Below are 18,778 nucleotides of genomic sequence, written 5' to 3' on the forward strand. Positions count from 1 at the left end.
AAGGGATGATTTTATAATTCAAGCCTCTTCAAGGAAAAGTTGTGAAAGACTCTGAAACGGACCAAAAAGATCATGGGTGTGTGAACAAAGAACAAAAAGCGTCGTTCACCACCTAGTTCTACAAGTCACAGCCCACTGCAGTCGCCCACCATCCGGATGGAAGACAGGAGGAAGCATTCTGTGCTTTGGATAACCGGCCCTTAGATAGTTAGATGCATATCTCAGGAAGGATTCCAATAACCCCAGATTCCTGCATCTTCCCATACATTGAAAAGCACTAGAATCATTCACTTGAGATGTCTGTCCTTTGTGACTAGGAGTAATCTTTTACCAAGATGTACGCTTGACTACACGTATTTCCTGGCCAAAAAAATTGTATGTAAACTGGCTTCTCCCCTTCCTCTTCAGAGCAGTTCCTCGGAGCTCACGGAGCAGCTGTCTCTCAGGCTAGGGTCCTCCGTAAGACCCGCAGGAGGGCCTTGAGCCAGGGCCGGCCCGCTGTGCTGCTGAGTCCCTTGGGCTTTGAGTGGTGCAAGCAGAGATGGCTGTAAAGGCAAATGCAAATTAAAAATGAGAAAAAGTTAATACTCCCTGATGCAAAGAAAGTAAACACTCCTCCCCTTCCTTAGAGCATTTCCTTTAGAAAACTTGTAAGTTCTTTCCCTTCTTTTTGTGTGTGTGTGTGTGTGTGTGTGTGCGTGTAAATCTGTTTAAAAGCTAAATCAGCCTCTTGCCAGTTTGACAACGCTGGACCGTCTCCCAAGGACCTGGGGGCATCTCTCTGGAGAGAGGTTGCACCCCCCTCGCCCAGATGCCCTGGGCAGTAGGAGCCTGATTTCTATGGCCTGGCTTGCAAGCCTGCTTCCAGTTGTAAAGAGATGAGAAGTTTGCTTTTCCTCCGGATAAAGGCAGTTAGCAAACGCAGGCGGCCCCCTCAGCCCCAGTGGGGCAGGGCGGGTGGGCGGCGGGTGAGCTGGGTGACGGACAGTGCTGTCAGGCCTCTCACTCAGGACTGGTTTCTGTTTCTCTTGAAGACGAGAACAGATGGGTTGAACTGGCATGAAAGGGGTGAGACTACTTCCTGCTCTGCCATCTCTGTGACGAGCACAGAGTCCTGGCTTCGTGCTTATTCAGTAACGCATCTGTCTTCTTTCTTGTGACTTTGGTGGAGAGGTTTTCTGGGTTGGCAGGAGATTCTTTTTGAATTATCACCCCAGCTTTGCCTGAAGCTCCATCCCACCAGAGCCTCAGCCTCGCTGGAGGGGGTGGGGAGTGGGGGGATGGGAGGGTGGGGACAGAGTGGCCTCGCCGGGCTGGCCAGGTGTGCAGCGCATGGTCAGGGTGGGTCCAGGCCCCTGTTCGCTGTATTTTCTAATTTTATCCTGAGACTGTTCAGCCCCCAGCCCGGGCCCCAGTCCCTGCCCTGCCTCCACCCCATCTCAGAGGCAGGGCTCACATTCTTTCTTTAGCCATTTTGACACCACTGATAAAGTTAGAGACGGGCTCTTTTATCAGTTCTGCCCTGGCATGAGACATCTGCGATCCGTCTGCTTCTCCAGAAGATGTGGCCTGTCCAGAGAATTAGCCGACAGGGCCTGGTGGGCTGTCACTGTCCTCATAGCCCACCTCGCCCACCCTGTGGTCCAGGCCCTCTCCCAGCAGGCTGACTGAGAGGATCCGAGAGATCTCAGTGTCGGTGCTTTGCTCTGGCTTCACTGCAGCAAGGATGCAGTTACGCTGGAGAGACTAGTAAATAATAGGTCTACATACACTTGCCTCTTCTTTGCAGTGAGCCTTCTAGACTCTTCTGGTCTGAAAGGCCAGGAATGTGGAGATGCAGAGGGAGGCACCGTGCTGGGGGAGGCCTTCTCTGCGGCAAAGGAACAGGCCTGGGAGTCAGTGGGCCACACTCACCGTGTAGGTGAGTGACCTTGAACGACCCCTGCTCCCTCTCCGGGACTCGGTTTCCTTATCTGTGAAGGAGAGGCAGGTCTGGATGTGAACAGCACCTGATGCTTATTGAGCACTCCTGTACCAGGCACTGTGGAGGTACCTTCCAGGGCCACACGTGGCGGACTCCTCATTGCCAGCGTCTAGCCCCAGAGTAAAGTCTACACTTCTCAGCCTCCTTGCCGGTAGGTGTGACCCAGTGGGTATCAGTTTTGCCCTTAAGAGACAGATGTGTGCCCCTCTTTACCTCCCTTCCTGGCATACGATCCCCAGGGCTGTTGGGGGGGGCGTGAGCTGGGCCCAGCTGGGTCCCTGACACTTGGGGGCACCACACGACACCCAGACCTCCTGTCCACAAGAAGAGAAATAAAAGTCTATGTGATCGGGCTTCCCTGGTGGCGCAGAGGTTAAGAATCCGCCTGCCAATGCACGGGACGTGGGTTCGAGCCCTGGTCCGGGAAGATTCCACATGCCGCGGAGCAACTAAGCCCGTGCGCCACAACTACTGAGCCTGCGCTCTAGAGCCCACGAGCCACAACTACTGAGCCCACGTGCCATAACTACTGAAGCCCATGCGCCTAGAGCCCCTGCTCCGCAACAAGAGAAGCCACTGCAATAAGAAGCCCGTGCACCGCAATGAAGAGTATCCCCCGCTCACCGCAGCTAGAGAAAGCCCGCGCGCAGCAACGAAGACCCAACGCAGCCAAAAATAAATAAATAAAATAAATGTATAAAAAAAGAAAAAAAAACCTTCTGTGTGATCAAAGCCCTATTATTTGGAGTTTTTTTTATACTTATAGCAGAACCTAGTCCTAACCAACACAGCATGGCCATTATCCCCACCTCCCGACAGGGAAACTGAGGCACCGTATGGTTAAGCAAACTTTTTAGAGCCACACACAGCCTGGAAGTGGCACAGCCAAGTTTGAATCTGCTGTCGATCTTTGTGCGGACTGATCCCAGAGCAGAGCATGTGGCACTAAGGCTATAAGTCTGGGTCTTCCTCTCCAGGACAATAAACTGGCCACAGGTGGCCCCACAGAGCCCATGGACGGGCTGAGTCCTGACATGTGGAGGTCCCCAGGCCCCCCTCACACACCCAGGGGCTGAAAATGAAAACGTGAATTATTGATATATACCTCTTAACAGCACTCACCCACACCCTGCCAGCCTCTTCTGAGATCAGCCCAGAGTAAGACCCTTGCAACAGACACCAGTTTTAGTTCAGGACCACCAGGCATATCCACAGGGCAGGGGCCACTGCAGCACTTGATTTTGTTTTTCTGATTCACTGTGCAGCTGGAGGAATGTGCAGATGTCTTGGGGGTAGGCTGGTACCCCAGACAGTTAATGGGTGCTGTCTGCACAGGTGACCTGACAGTTTCCTAGCAGGAAGGAGGGGGGAGGGGAGGTGGTGAGGGCCTTGAAAGGGTGGCAAGCTGGAGGAGTTGTCATCTGTCTTGAGGTGACAGAGCCCCTGCCAGCCACAGCTCGTCTGCACACCACAGTGGGGCAATCACACCATAGCCAAGGCTTTCTGCGTGTCAAGGTCATGCAGAGCTGCTCCATCAGGAGGCCATGTCTGTTTCTCCACCCTGGAATCTGGGCTGGCCCATAGCTCGTTGGCCTCAAGCAGCCTGCGGTTCTGTCCTCACTTCCTTGGAACGGGAGGTCATTGTGCAAGGCAGAGCCCAGGATAAAGGTCACGTGAGAGAGACGCCTGGCCCTCAGCCATCCCACCCAAGGCTGGACTTGGAACCGAGACTGTTGGACCCCTAGCCGCTGTCAAATGGCCATGTCCAACCTCAGGCAGGAAGAGACAACGAGCTGTCGGGGCACCCACTGCACCACAAGAAACAGGAAATTGTTGCTTTAAGTCAGTAAGACTTGGGATGGTTTGTTTTACTGTCATAGATAAGAGGTACATCATCTTATCTATATCCTGAAGTAATGTCAAGGAGGAGGAAATTTTCCCCTCTCCCCTCTTGAGTTCTTGTGGCTGGACCAATAATAAAGTTGAACAAGACCAGTTAACAAGAGAAAAAGAAACACATTTTAATTCCTGCACATGGAGGTCTCATGGGAATGGGACCTAGGAAGCAGCCAAAGCAGGTATCTTTTATACTTTATAGACAAAGAAACCAATTTGGGAGGAGTTGACAGCACGAAGAAACTGAGGTTTTGAGGGCTCAATTGGGGAAGAATCTAAACAGAATTTGGGTTTGGGGTTGTAAATTTAAAAAGTCACAACATGTGTTCATACAGGCTTCTCGCCCGAATTTCCCATCTCTAGCAATAAGGGTGTCCTTCTCCCTCCAGGCGTAGGGAGCCCACCTTTCGCAAGAGAGATGATTTCCTGCTTTCAGGGAGACAGAAAGGAGGCTCAGGGTGTCCCTCCTGCATTGGTCATTTCTTAAGTAACTTTAATTCAAAATAATCGATATGCCATTGTGGCATATTCTGGGGGGGCCCACCCTGAGTCCCAACAGTAGCACTGCCAAAACTTTAAGAAAGATTAACTGACAATTGAGATTCTTTCCTTCATTTTGACCTTCGGTTACAGGAAACAAGGCCCACTCCAACTGGCTCCCGGCTCACTGGTACCCCAGGCACCCATGGTTTTTGGTTAGAGACTTACTGAGACCAGCTCCTCTGACGGAGGACACAGGGCATGGAGGTGCTCAGAGTGCACAGGCTGGAGGGAGCTGAGCCAGAAGGTGCTGGAACAGCTCTGGTGGTCCTCAGGGCTGTGCCCGCCCCCTCACAGATCCCACACGTGGCCTTCTGGCCTCCTTGGGCTTCAGGCCCCAGCACAGGTACCACCTCCCTAGGAAACCATCTCCCGACACAGGTCTGGGCCCAGCCCACCCTTAGGTCAGCCCAGCTTCCCGGCCTCAGCAACACAAGCTTAGAGACGTGCGTCATCCCATCCCCAGCACCAAGCCTGGCCCGTAGCAGGTGCTCGGGGAATGTCTCGTGAATGATTATCGCGATATTATGAATCTCCCGACTCCTGGAGCCTGAGCCCGGGAAGCTTTGTAGGTTCTGTGGGTCCGTGCGGTTTCTCTCCAGGCAGGCCTTCGGCCACAGGAGACAGCACGGAGGAAAGGGGCAGGAGCTGTGGCTGCGGGGGAAAGGGGGAGCTCTTCTCCCACTGTCCCCTCCAGCTCTGCCACCTGCTGCCCTTCAGTGCCCGTCTGCGTTACCCCAGGGGTCTGGAACAGCCTCTGACCTCCCACCTGCCAACTCGCCTTGGCCCTGCCCCTGCCCACAGGATGCTCTGCTGACGCGCAGAGCTACCCAGCTCCAAAATAGAGCCTTATCAACCCTGCCGGCCCTGCTCTGCCGTCAGCAACACCCCCACCATCCTCCCCCGGACCCGCTCCTTAACTCTCCACTTCCTCCTCCTCCCGCCCCTACAAGGCTGCCCTCCCCAGCGCCTCCCCAGGTGCCCTAGTCAGCCCAGCTCCAGCCTGATCCTCCTGCCCTCTCTGACTCCAGCTGCTGGCCTGACCTGACCCCCGAGACCCTCCCTGCAAATGTCCACAGCTTTCTGCTTCCAGAGTGCAAGGGGTTGTCTTGCAGTGGACAGGGGTCATTTTCCCAGCTCAGTGCTTGTCCGCTTTCTAATAGCACTGATTCCCATGGGGAATTACTTCTCTCAGAATGTGTGTGGCCCTGATGGGGGTAGTTCCTGGTAACCAACCCTACAGAGGCGAGGGGCTCAGACCTCATCTGCACAGCAGGCAGCAGGCCCTTGGGCCAGCCAGTTGGACTACCTTACCCAGACTGTTTCATGAGCGAGCAATCCAAGGGCAGAGGGAACCCTGGGGGCGGGCATCAGATCAGAGAACTCCAGACAGGAGATGACTGCTATGCTCCCAGCTTCATGGCCCTCCCGTGGTTCCCATCTGTTCCCAAACCCAGTCCTCCAACCTCCCACCAATGCTGTGTCTCCTTGATACTGATATCCAACTAATCAACTACCTTTGGGTTTTTTTTTTTTTTTTTTAATTTTATTTATTTATTTATTTGGCTGGGTGGGTCTTTGTTGCTGCGCGCAGGCTTTCTCTAGTTGTGGCGAGTGGGGGCTACTCTTTGTTGCAGTGCGCAGGCTTCTCACTTGTAGTGGCTTCTCTTTTTGCGGAGCATGGGCTCTAGGTGTACGGGCTTCAGTAGTTGTGGCACGTGGGCTCAGTAGTTGTGGCACGTGGGCTCAGTAGTTGTGGCTCGTGGGCTCTAGAGCGCAGGCTCAGTAGTTGTGGTGCACGGGCTTAGTTGCTCCATGGCATGTGGGATCTTCCCGCACCAGGGCTCGAACCTGTGTCCCCTGCATTGGCAGGCAGATTCTCAACCACTGCACCACCAGGGAAGCCCAGCAGGCGGATTCTTAACCACTGCGCCACCAGGGAAGTCCCCCTACCTTTGGTTTAAGTTGGCCACGACCATGTGATACACCTGACTTTCACTGAACTGCAGCTGGGTCTGCCCGACTTGGGGGCCCCGATGTCATTTCAGGCCTCAGTCCCCTGCAGGGTGTACCATCCCACATCCATGAGGGTGGCCACCATCTTGGTCTTATGCCCACTGTGCCTTGAGCCAGGTTTCTCATGACCAAAGAATGGCTGAAAGCATCCTGGCTTCCAGAGTCCCCCACCTCACCTCCCAGATTTCCCCGTCTGGGCCCTCTACCTCCAGGCTCACTAGTCCTGCTCCATTGGGCCTTCACCTTTGCTTTGGCTCTTCCTCTGCTCGCCCTACTCCACTGTGGCTCCTGGGCTGCCCTGGCCAGCGATGTGGCCCCATCCTATACACCCTGTCACGTGGCTCAGACATCAAACCAGCCTATCTCCTACTGTGGCCTGTTGTGTCCTCTAAGTGACACTCCTGTCTTTCTGGGGAAGCCAAGGGCCACCTAGTCTGCCAGGTGTGTATCCAGTTCTGCTCCCACTTCATACCACTCAAGTACAAAAATGTTTCAATACAATGGTGATAACTTTTCTTCATTTCATGTTAATTTCTTCATGTTTCTATGGAAGAAACAACTTTTTTTCAAGTATCGTTGTAAAGAAATTCAATCTTGCCCTTAGACCATATAGGAAATGGGGAATGTTCATACAGTGTTCAGAGAGTTACTGTTTTTGCTTGTTTGATTTCTGCACTGCCTACTTACACTGCTGAGACCTTTTGTGCATCCAAGGACACTACCCACAGAGTAAAAGGCAACCCAGGGAATGGGAGAAAATATTTGCAAATCACATATCTAATAAGGGATTCATATCTGGAATATATAAAGAACTCCTAAAACTCAACCTCCAAAACCCAACCCAATTTTTAAAAATGGGCAAAGCACTTGAATGAAAATGTCTTCAAAGATATACGAATGGCCAACGAGCACATGAAAAGATGTTCAACATCACTAATCAACAGGGAAATGCAAATCAAAACCACAAGGAGATACCATCTCACATCCATCAGGATGGCTTCTATCAAAAAACCCCCAAAGGGCTTCCCTGGTGGTGCAGTGGTTGGGAATCTGCCTGCCAATACGAGGGACACGGGTTCGAGCCCTGGTCTGGGAGGATCCCACATGCCGTGGAGCAACTGAGCCCGTGCACCACAACTACTGAGCCTGTGCTCTAGAGCCCATGAGCCACAACTACTGAAGCCCGCGTGCCTAGAGCCTGTGCTCCGCAACAAGAGAAACCACCACAATGAGAAGCCCGCGCACCACAATGAAGAGTAGCCCCCGCTCACCGCAACTAGAGAAAGCCTGTGCGCAGCAGCGAAGACCCAATGAAGCCAAAAATAAATAAATAAAATAAATAAATGTATATTTTAAAAAAACACCCCAGAAAACAAGCGTTGGTGAGTATGTGGAGAAATTGGAACTCTTGTGCATTCTTAGTGGGAATGTAAAATGGTACAGCTGCTGTGGAAAACAGAAGGATGGTTCCTCAAAAAATTAAACATAGAAATACCATTTAATCCAGCAATTCTATTTCTGGGTATATAGCGAAAAGAATTGAAAGCAGGGCCTCAGACAGATACTTGTCCACCCACATTCTCAGCAGCATGGTTCACAATAGCCAAAAGATGAAAACAACCCAAATCAGTGTCCATTAATGGAAGAATAAACAAAATGTGTTCTATACATACACTGAATTATTGTTTGTCCATAAAAAGGGATGAAATTCTGATACATTCTGCAACATGGATGTACATTGAAGATATTTTAATGGAAATAAGCCAGATACAAAAGGACAGATATTGTATAATTCCATTTATATGAGATACCTAGAATAGGCAAATTCACAGAGACATAAAGTAGATTAGAGGTTAACAGGGGCTAGGGTAGGGGGAATGGAGAGTTATCATTTAGTGGATACACAGATTCAGTTGGGGATCATGAAAAACATCTGGAGATGGACAGTGGTGATGGTTGCACAGCAATGTGAATATACTTAATGCCAATGAACTGTACACTTTATAATGGTTAAAATGGTCAATCTTATGTTATATATATTTTACCACAATTAAAAAAAATTTTTAAATAAAAACACATTAGTGAGCATCATAGAAGGCCCTCTCCCTGTAATGCCATTCCACCCAGCCCTTATTTTCAATGGAAACTAGTACTTATTTGAGGGGCCCAATCCCAAAGACACCACTTCAGCCTTTTGGGACCCCTCTGCTCTTTTATATACCTACATACTTCATTTAAGAACATGTTTGGGCGACTTCCCTGGTGGCGCAGTGGTCAGGACTCTGTGCTTCCAATGCAGGGGGTGCGGGTTTGATCCCTGGTTGGGGAACTAGGATCCCGCATGCCTCACAGTACTACCAAAGAACAAACAAACAAACAAGAAAGCATGTTTCGTTTCATGTTCAGAAAATCCAAAGTGGGGAAAACAAATTAGGGGTTCCTTTTCTAAAATAAAATAAGAAGTTAGCAATTGCTGGTCCTGGTTCAGTAGCTAAGCGGTATCCGGGTTGGCATCTTTGCTGGACACTACCAGGCACTGTATTCGCTACAGAAAGAACGGGGAAAGGCAGTAGGCTGTGCCCCTCCTTCTTATCACAAAACCGGATTTCTCAGAAACCCAGCCTTCCCCCCCACCCCGCCCCCATCCCTGCCAGACTTCCCCTACGTCTCTGCCAGACCTGATGTCATCATCACCCTTGGCTGCCAGGGAGGCTGGGAAAGTCAACACTTAAGCCTTTCCATCCTTGCAGACAGCCAGGGGAAGAGAGTTAGGGAAGGATGCCCCGCCCATGGAAGCACACCCACTTGGCCACAGCCCCCCCTTTCCCAGCCACCATCATTCCTACTGTGACTGTTGCCTCCGGGTCTGTCCCACACCCCCTCACCTGCCCCAAGTGCGTGCCTGACACAGGCCTGCCAGTAGCCGACCTCAGTGGAGAGGCTGCCCAGCTTCATGTCTGAGTAGGAGTATCAGGCAGGTGGGTTCCAATTCCAGCCCCCGGCTCCCTGGCTATGTGACCCTGTGCAACTATAAATCTTTCTGTAAAACGGAGATCATAGTACCTGCCTCACAGGGCTATGGTAAGACTCAATAAGATAATGCTCTTGAGACACTTCGCACATTACATGCCCCGCCCGCCCCCCGAAAAGTGCTCATCTATTCATTCAACAAATACAGGCTGAACTGGGAGTCTCCATGTGCCAGGCACTGTGGTAAGGGAACTAGACTAGCTTCCCGCACATCCTCTGAGGGCAGACTTATCCAATCCAGTCCAATTGGATGTTTGACAAATGTCTGAACGGCAGGGACAAAAGTGAAGTAATGGGTAATTAGATGGGCAGTTCAGCTGACCTGCATATGCAGAGGGCCAGCACACATAAATGTCAGGGCTGAGTCACGCTGCCTCAGAGTGAATCCTAGTTGTTACTCACTAGCCGTGTGACCTCTCAGTGCCTCAGTTTCCTCATCTTCAAAGGGTTATTGGAGGATTAGCTGAATTTGTATGTGTCAAGAATTTAGAACAGTGTCAGGTCCATAGCAAGGGCTTTTATGTGTTATCCATAACTATTATCTACTTTGTTGCGGAGACAAGACTGGGACTTGGGAAACAGATGCAGAGTGAACCAGCAGAACAGCATGTGCTAAAGAGACTGAATCCCGGTGCTGGTGGGAGTGGAGAGGAAGCGTCATGGGGAAGGGCCACTCGGGCTCGCTTAGGAATTCCAAGCGATGTGGATTGGTGGAGATGTGGAAAAGAGCCCCCACGAAGTGCGGGACGGCACGAGGAATCCTTGGTGGGTAGGGAGGAGTGTGGATGACGAGAGGCAGTGAGGACAACAGAGACCAGGGAGTGTTGGGTGCAGGCTGGCAGGGCTGTTGGCCCCGTGCGGAGGGCCTCAGACAGCCAGTCTGCTTCCCTGACCCTAACTCTAAGTCCTCCCCCGCTGTCCTGGATCCCAGTGCCCGGCCCTGTCCTCGGACCTGCGGCAGAGTAACCGCTCCCCTTGGGCGGTGCAACCATCGTCCTCAGCCCTCCCACCGTCCACCGCAGAGGCGGGCACCCAGCGGGGTCCTGGGGTGGCGCAAGGGGCGCCAACTCTCGGGAAGGCGCAGCGACCTCCGGGAAACGCCGGGTCGGGGCGTCACGGCGCACACGCGTGCACACCGGTCCCGAAACTGCAACCCCGCCCCGCGTTTCCCTTGGAATCGGGGGCGTGACCCGGCGCACGCGCAGAGCTCAGGGGCGGGGCGTGCGTCAATGAACGGGGCGGAGCGCGGCTGTGGGAGAGCCCTGGGGGGTGATTAGCATGTGGAGCGCGCTGTCATTGGCGGGATGCAGCGTGGGAGGGGCGAAGCTCGCGGAGTGGCGGGAGGCGGCGCGCGGCGGCGGGCGGTCCCCGCGATGATGAGCATGGTGGAGCACGCGGTGACTGGTGGGATGCCTCTGTGGGCGGGGCAAGGCGCGCGGATTGGCGGGAGATGGCGCGCGGCTGTGGGCGGGGACGCGGCGTGCGGCGAGGTGAGTGGGGTGTCGCTTCCCCGGGCCGCGTGGATGCTTGGGGGGGGGCTGGCTCTTTGGGTGTCCTCGCGTGGCGGCGGATTAAGAGGCATCTCGCGAGGGAGGTCTGAGCAGGCTCTCTGCTGTATCCCCCAAGACGGCCCCAGGGTGCGGGCCGTGGCCGTGGCCTGAGGATTCAGGCCGCGGGGCTCCTTCGAGACTGCGGCCAGAGCGCTGCCCCCGGTCTGCACTTTGGGGCAGAAAGTTGATTCAGATACCGTCCCAGCCCAGAGCTGTTCTATAGGGACAGAATTCAAGCCACCTAATAGCTGTGCTAAAAAGGCGGGAGGAAGAAATCGGTTTTAGTGCCACCTCTTTTTTAACCCATTCCATGCAAACTATTATCGTCCCTGTACGCATGTAAAGAAATGACTGAGCTGCTCCACGCACTGATCTTGGAACCTGCTGTGGATCTGACGTCTACAGTACGTCTCAGTGGGGCTCCGGGCTGCTTCTGGAAAGTGGGCTCAGGTGCTGATACCTCTGCTCTCCTGGAGCTTTTATTCTAGTCAGAGGAGGCAGACAATAAACTTAAAATGTATTGTTTGTTGGAAGGTAAATGCCATGGAAAACAATAAACACTGGAGGAGAAGAAGTGCCGGGGAGGGTTGCAGGTGGAGAAGGTGAGGTTTGAGCAGACTTGAGGGACCTGAGGGAGAAAAGCAGGTCTCCTGGTGGGGGGACAGGAGGGCAGGACCAGTGGGACAGATCTCATAGGCCACTGTAGGGACTTGGGGTTTTATTCCGTGAAATGGGGAACCTTTGGAGCGTTTCGAGCAGAGAAGTGACTGATTTATGTTTTGTTTTATTTATATTTTTAATCATAGGCTAATTATTTTATGGTAGGCTTGTGTAATAATAAGGCTGGCCTCATGCCTTGAGATGGGGCAGGTGCCAGGGAGCTGGATGGAGGCAGATGAGGAATTCCATTTGGGGCATGGAATTTGAGACCTTGATAATTGTCCAGGTTGAGGTGTGGAGCAGGCAGTGGACACTTGAGATGGGTTTGGAGAGCTCCAGGTGGGAGAAGCATTTCCTAGCTTTCCTCATCTCCCTTTTTGCAGGTTACAGGGTGAGACACTGGTATCCAACATAGTCGAGTTCCAGGTGCTCTTCTGGCCGAAGTCTGGTGTGCACTACAAGTCTCCCCCACCCTCAGTGCCCTGTGGGTGCAGTGGAGCCACACTAGGGATGCGGCTGCCGTGGAGGTTGCAGGGATTGCAGGACTGCGTTTGTGTTCTTTCAGGGACCACCTCCTCCCTGTCCCGGCCACAGCAGTCTGGACACATCAAGCACGGACATGTTTTCTGAGCAGGCTGCCCAGAGGGCCCACACTCTGCTGTCCCCACCATCAGCCAGCAACGCTACCTTTGCCCGGGTGCCCGTGGTGACTTACACCAACTCCTCGCAGCCCTTCCGGCTGGGGGAGCGCAGCTTTAGCCGGCAGTATGCCCACATTTATGCCACCCGCCTCATCCAGATGAGGCCCTTCCTGGTGAGCCGGGCCCAGCAGCGCTGGGGTAAGTAATGAGTTTGGGGAAGTGCTTCTGGGTTTGTTGGGCATGAATCTCCAGACCCTTAGGGTCGTCTGTCTTTCCTAATCAAGTGGCCCAGGCAGTGCAGGCCTTTTTCTTTTTTTCCCCCATTTCTTCCTTGGTGATCTTTCCTGCTTTAAGTTATTCGTGATGAAGCAGGACCCCCACCACCTTCAACTTTTGGGTGATGCCCCATCACCCCATTGTTACTATTTATAAGAGTGGCTTTCTGGGACTTCCCTGGTGGTCCAGTGGTTCAGACTCCTCGCTTCCAATGCAGGGGGCATGGGTTTGATCCCTGGTTGGGGAACTGCGATCCCACGTGCCTCACGGTGCAAACAAACAAACAAACGAAATTCCAAAACAAAAAGGGTGGCTTTCCACGTAGTTTTCAATTCATCTGTTATGTCTTTAAACTGAAATTTTGTGGGTGAGACCGTGTCTTTTTCATTTTTATTGCCTGCCCCCTGCCCAGCACCAGGCTTGCTGGGTCTCAGCCCAGGTTGCACATTGGAACCACTGGGAAAGCTTTGGGAAGCACTGGCTCCCAGGCCTATCCCATTCCACCAGGTCAGCTGGATTGACTCTGGTTTTATTATAGGCAGCCTGGAGAACACGTGACCCGATCTCCTAGCTACATCATCGTATCAGAGATGTTTTCTTTTTTCTTTACTGCAGGCAAAAGTGTTATTCACCTTTTCTCTGCCACATTAACAAGGGTCTCCTTCCTCTGGCTCCCAATGCCTTTCCCTCACTTTCCTTGAAGTCCTCGAGGACACCCTCCTCGAGCCTAAGGTCAATGTCATCTTTTAGATTCTTTACAGCAGCATCTGCTGTGGTACCAGGTTTCTCTTCTTCTTCTTCTTTTTTTTTTTTAATTAATTTTTATTGGAGTACAGTTGCTTTACAATGTTGTGTTAGTTTCTACTGTACAGCAAAGTGAATCAGCTACACGTATATACATATCCGCGCCAGGTTTCTCTTCTAACAAAGCTGCCCAGGGACAGAAAGCAGCCATTTTATTCTGTTCACAGAGTGGGGCCCACGATGAATGGGGCCTTGGCTGGGTGATTGACAGTAGGCAGCATCGTTCACTCACCACCTGGCTTCTCTGCGTGGCCAGGCTTCCTCCCCAGAGCTCAGTCCATCTCAGAATTCATCCCTCTCCACTCACAAGTTTCCTGAACACCTCAAGCCCTTTCTTAACTTTGGCTCTCCCTGCGCCTGGCACGCTCTGTCCCCGGCACACTCTGTCCCCAGGCTTCCTTCACAACCTCAACTTAAACATCCTGTGCTTCGAGAGGCCGCCTGGGCCAGCAGGGCCTTCTCCGCATCTACTGCCTTCACTCCTGCCTGTTTGCAGCACTTGTCCCAGCGGCAGATCCCGCGTTTCCTGCTCTTGCCTCTCCCTCTGCGCCGGAAGCTCAGCGAGGGCAAGGATGGGCCTTCGGGTTCACTCTCAGTGCTGGCGCATGGCCTGGCGCCCACACTCCGCCCAGATGGACAGATGTCCCGCCCTCAGCACAGGGCCGTGTGGTTCTACCTGGTGCTCACACATGCACACTGGATCTCAGCTGGGTAGCCTCGGGCATGTTCCTTAATCTCTCTGTGCCTCAGTTTCCTCAGCCAGGTGGTGGGGTAATAATATCTCCAATGGCGTGTTGTCGGGGGTGGAAGAATTCCAAGCGCAGGGCTTGGCATGGCCACCTGGGGCTGAGTGAGGGCTTGGTGGACATTGTGGCTTTGGCATCTGTTGTCTCTGTTGGCGTCTGGCATTTCTATCCAGTGCTGGCGCCCTCCTTATCTTATTTTGAATTACTCCCCTTCGCTCCCTAGGGCGTGGATCTGTGGGATGTTCCTGGTTATTCCGGGGCAGGAGGGACATGTGCTGGAGTCACCGGGCTAAGGAAAGGGCTGGTCCCGAGTCCACATTATCCCATCACCTCCTGTTAGCGTTTTCTCCAGGCTTGGGGTCTGTACTAACAAACCCTCAGGCCTTCTGGGACTTGGCTCCTCCCTCCTGCCCAGCCGAGTGACCCCTGCATACCACCCCTCTCCCAAGCCTGTCTTCCTGCCCGTCCCTAACGCTTCCTGTGTGTTGTTCTCTGGGATCCCAGGCCCTCTGGTGACTCCACAGGGAGCAGGATGGGGTGGGTGGGGATATGAAGTTTGAATTTGGGGTATGTCTGTTTTCAGATGACGAGGCATTTGTGGGGCGGATGAAAGAATCCAAACTCTCAAAGGAAACTGTAATATTGTTAGGGCAGGGCTGTGCTGAGACTTGGCATACCTCTTTCTAAGGATCAGCGTTATAATTTAGGTATAAGTGAAGAAACTCTGCATTAGCTTCCCGTGGCCATTGAAATAAACAACAAAGCCACAAACTGAGTGCCTTCAAACAACAGAAATTGATTCTCTCCCAGTTCTGGAGGCCAGGGGTCCGAAAGCCAGGTGTCGGCAGTGCCGCGCTCCCTCCCGTCCTTCCTTGCCTCTTCAGCTTCTGGTGGTTGCCCCGGCACCGCTGGGCCCGCGGCTGCACCCCTCCCGTCTCTGCCCCGTCTTCACGTCGCCTTCTCTGCATGTCTGCCTCTGTTGCGAGGACACTCGGCAGCCAGAGCCCAGGCACATTCAGAGTCCCTCTGTGCCCCTGGGGCCAAGTGATCCTTGAGGTCTAAGGGGTCCTTGCATTTGACGTTCTCTCCCTCCTAGTGGAGGCCAGGGCCCCAGGGCCGCAGTGCTCCGTGGCTGTGAGGGGGTGGAGGGGGGCTCGTCTCTGAGCTCATACCCCTCATGCCGCAGGCCACGGAGTCCTAGTTAAGAAGCTGTGTGAGCTGCAGCCTGGGGAGAAGTGCTGTGTGGTAGGGACCCTCTTCAAGGCCATGCTGCTCCAGCCCTCCATCCTGCGGGAGGTCAGCGAAGAGGTGAGGCCCACACGGGCTGCCCCCAGAATCCTTCCCCGGGGGCACTGATGGGGCCACGTGCCTTGGATCCTGGGAATCAGGGCTGGGCCTCTGCCCATGGGGGAGGGGGCTGCAGGGCCATCTCACTGATGTGGCACGGGAGCCATAGTGGGCTCTGGCCCCATGACCACTCCCATCTTTGAATTCCAGCACAACCTGGTCCCCCAGCCTCCTCGGAGCAAATACATCCACGCAGACGATGAACTGATCTTGGAAGATGAATTGCAGCGTATCAAACTGGCGGGCACCATGGACGTGGCAAAGCTGGTCACAGGTGGGGGAGTGGGGAGCGGGTGGCCCGCACCTCTGGGTGCTGGCGAGCACCTGCATTATTCTTTCAGCCATGGGTTTGGGTTCAGGTGGTGGGTGAGACCCAGGTAGGGGTCAGTTCTTCCCACCTCCGCCCGAAGGCACTTGACTCCAGGAAGCAGATGCCCAGTCCTGAGTCCTCAGTGAGAATTCACCAGCAGAGGAGAGCTGGCTGGTTTTGTCATTTGGGTGCCTGGAAGCGGGTGGTAGCCCCTCGGGCCCCCCTCCTGGGCCTGACCCTGCTGCTCTCCAGGGACGGTCCTGGCTGTGCTGGGCTCTGCAGGAGACAACGGGAAGTTCCTGGTGGAGGACCACTGCTTTGCAGGGCTTGCTCCTCAGAAGCCCACACGCCCCCTCGACACGGACAGGTGAGGAGCAGGGGCCCGGGTCTGGCCAGTGGTCCAGGGGAGTCACATTCGCTGGCCCCTGCTCCCCTGTGATGGTGACAGAGCCCCACCAGGAGCTCCACACGGCCCTCCTGGGGGACCCCCTGCTTTCCCAGCACCCAGGAAGACCCCGACTTCTCCAGCAGGTTTGTGCTGCTGGTGTCCGGCCTGGGCCTGGGTGGAGGCGGGGGTGAGAGCCTGCTGGGCACCCAGCTGCTGGTGGACGTGGTGACGGGGCAGCTTGGGGATGAAGGGGAGCAGTGCAGCGCCGCCCACGTCTCCCGGGTCATCCTCGCCGGCAACCTCCTCAGCCACAACACCCAGAGCAGGGATTCCATCAATAAGGTATGGCATCCCCCCTGCCTGCATTCAAGCCCCTTCTTCCCCATGGAGGGTCGGGCACGGGGTCTCGCAGGTCTAGTGACCCAGGAATCTCCTGTGCCTGGGGGCCCGGCCTTGTCCTCAGGCCCTGCTTTCTGAGGGCGGTGGTGGGGGCCTGAGGCCCAGAACTCTTACTGTCCCCCTGCGGGTGGGGCTTTGCTCTGCTCTCAGCCCTCCTGGAGGGGGCTCTGGGTATCCCTTTGATGTAAGCCTCCCTTGGGGCCTGACAGCCTGTGTATGGGCTTCTACTCCCAGGCCAAGTACTTAACCAAGAAGACCCAGGCAGCCAGCGTGGAGGCTGTCAAGATGCTGGACGAGATCCTCCTGCAGCTGAGCGTGAGTGAGCTGGGGGCAGGCCAGGGCTCGGGATCGGGGTCTCTGGCACTGCAGTTGGGCACTGGAAGGTGGGCTCCAGCGGGGTGCGTATGGAGGGAGCTGGGCCCTGCGAGCTCCCCTGCCCCTGTGCCCTCCAGGCCTCCGTGCCCGTGGATGTGATGCCAGGCGAATTTGACCCAACAAACTACACGCTCCCCCAGCAGCCCCTGCACCCCTGCATGTTCCCACTGGCCACTGCCTACTCCACGCTCCAGCTGGTCACCAACCCCTACCAGGCCACCATCGACGGAGTCAGGTAGCCACACTCCAGGCTGACCCCTGGCCTTTTGCCTCGGTGGCACCAGGAGGGGAGGGTTGGGCCCAGGGCTGTGGAGGGCTCACCTGGAGTCGGGCTCGGGACTCCCTGTGAGGGTGCCAGGTGATCTCTGGGCCGGCAGCCGTGGGAGGAGTGCAGACGGTGGCCCCCCGGGGTGGGGTCAGCCGAGCCTTGCCTTGCAGATTCCTGGGGACGTCGGGACAGAACGTGAGTGACATCTTCCGGTACAGCAGCATGGAGGACCACTTGGAGATCCTGGAGTGGACCCTGCAAGTCCGTCACATCAGCCCTACAGCCCCTGACACCCTAGGTACTGGGACTCAGACACGTGGTGTGGAGCAAAGGGCCGGGGAAGGCCAGAGGGGCTCCTATCATGCTCGGAGGGTTCCCAGCCTGGATTTGCACCCAGCAGCCTAGCCGTGACCTGTCTAAGAAAAGCCCCAAAGCTTGACGTTTGTTTTGGGAGCTACTCTGGAATCTTACGTCTGTTCATGGCCAAGGCCCTGCTTAGGGCTGAAGGCCATGGGAGCATATTGGGAGCTAGGGCTGGTCAGAGCACTGCACGCTGCCCCGGTGCCCATCCAGAAGGGCGAAGGCGGCAGCAGCAGAGCACACTGCCCTGCCTCTGGGGCCACGTGGCAATGTCGAGATGTTTTTGTTGTGACAGCTGCAGGGCTGCTACAGGGTCACGTGTGTGAGATGGCACCCCACATCCTACACGGGACAGCCCTACCCCAAATGTGTAGGTGTCCCCTGTGCTGAGGCTGAGAAGCCCCACTCTCAGCTGTAGGTCCTCTTTCTCCAGGTTGTTACCCTTTCTATAAAACCGACCCGTTCATCTTTCTGGAGTGCCCTCATGTCTACTTTTGTGGCAACACCCTCCGCTTTGGCTCCAAAATCATCCGAGGTAAGTTTTGTCTGTTGGGGGTCCCAGGCCTGGGCTGACGCGAGTGACACGCTCTCAGCTGGGGCCAAGGCTCAGAGAAAGCCTGTGTTGGAGTGTCCAGGCGCCCACGGGTGGACAGCCCAGGCTCTGCAGGGACTGAAACTGTCCCCACCAGAGCTCATTCTGGTCAGTGTGGCTTTAGCCTTGGACCTTTATGGTGTCCTTGGCCCTTTTCGTTTCTGGTCTCAAGGAGCCTCTGTGGTCCACACTCCCATGGTGCTGATGGGGGCGCTCCTGTTTACTTTTGGTGACTTCCCTTTGAGACAGGCCTCACCCAGAACCTAAGGTGCGCTCCCACGTGGCTGCTTTGCAGGCCCCGAGGACCAGACAGTGTTGCTGGTGGCTGTTCCGGACTTCAGTGCCACACAGACCGCCTGCCTTGTGAACCTGCGCAGCCTGGCATGCCAGCCCATCAGCTTCTCAGGCTTCGGGGCAGAGGAGGAGGACCTGGGAGGCCTGGATCTGGGCCCCTGACTCACAAAGGCGGCCTTGTCCAGAGAGGCCCCGGCTATTCCTTCCCCGTGGCGTCAGCACCATGGCAGCTTTTGCTTTGTAAATAAACCGTGAGTGTTTACTGGTGTTGAGCTGGGCAGAGCTGGTGGTGGGCCAGGGCA

The 18,778-nt window shown here is 54.7% G+C and overlaps 1 protein-coding gene across 6 annotated transcripts; it reads left to right on the forward strand.

Moving 5' to 3' along the window:
- Positions 1-10,852: 10,852 nt before the first annotated feature.
- On the forward strand, positions 10,853-18,738 carry POLD2 (DNA polymerase delta 2, accessory subunit; the record flags this gene model as incomplete). Of its 6 annotated transcripts, none has more annotated exons than XM_082473548.1 (11): positions 10,853-10,956; positions 12,242-12,515; positions 15,330-15,451; positions 15,641-15,764; positions 16,053-16,167; positions 16,329-16,530; positions 16,822-16,902; positions 17,040-17,197; positions 17,401-17,528; positions 18,024-18,125; positions 18,432-18,738. In XM_082473548.1, the coding sequence occupies 11 exons, from the start codon at positions 10,876-10,878 to the stop codon at positions 18,722-18,724; spliced, it is 1,680 nt and encodes a 559-aa protein (XP_082329674.1). In that variant the 3' UTR covers positions 18,725-18,738. The 6 variants fall into 6 exon arrangements, with proteins under 6 accessions (XP_082329674.1, XP_082329677.1, XP_082329672.1 ...); XM_082473551.1 differs by having other exon boundaries at positions 16,332-16,530; positions 18,478-18,738; XM_082473546.1 differs by lacking the exon at positions 10,853-10,956 and adding an exon at positions 11,362-11,420.
- Positions 18,739-18,778: the final 40 nt, after the last annotated feature.

The sequence above is a fragment of the Balaenoptera physalus genome (assembly GCF_965194825.1).
Source record: "Balaenoptera physalus genome assembly, chromosome: 8".
NCBI classification, from domain to species: Eukaryota; Metazoa; Chordata; class Mammalia; order Artiodactyla; family Balaenopteridae; genus Balaenoptera; species Balaenoptera physalus.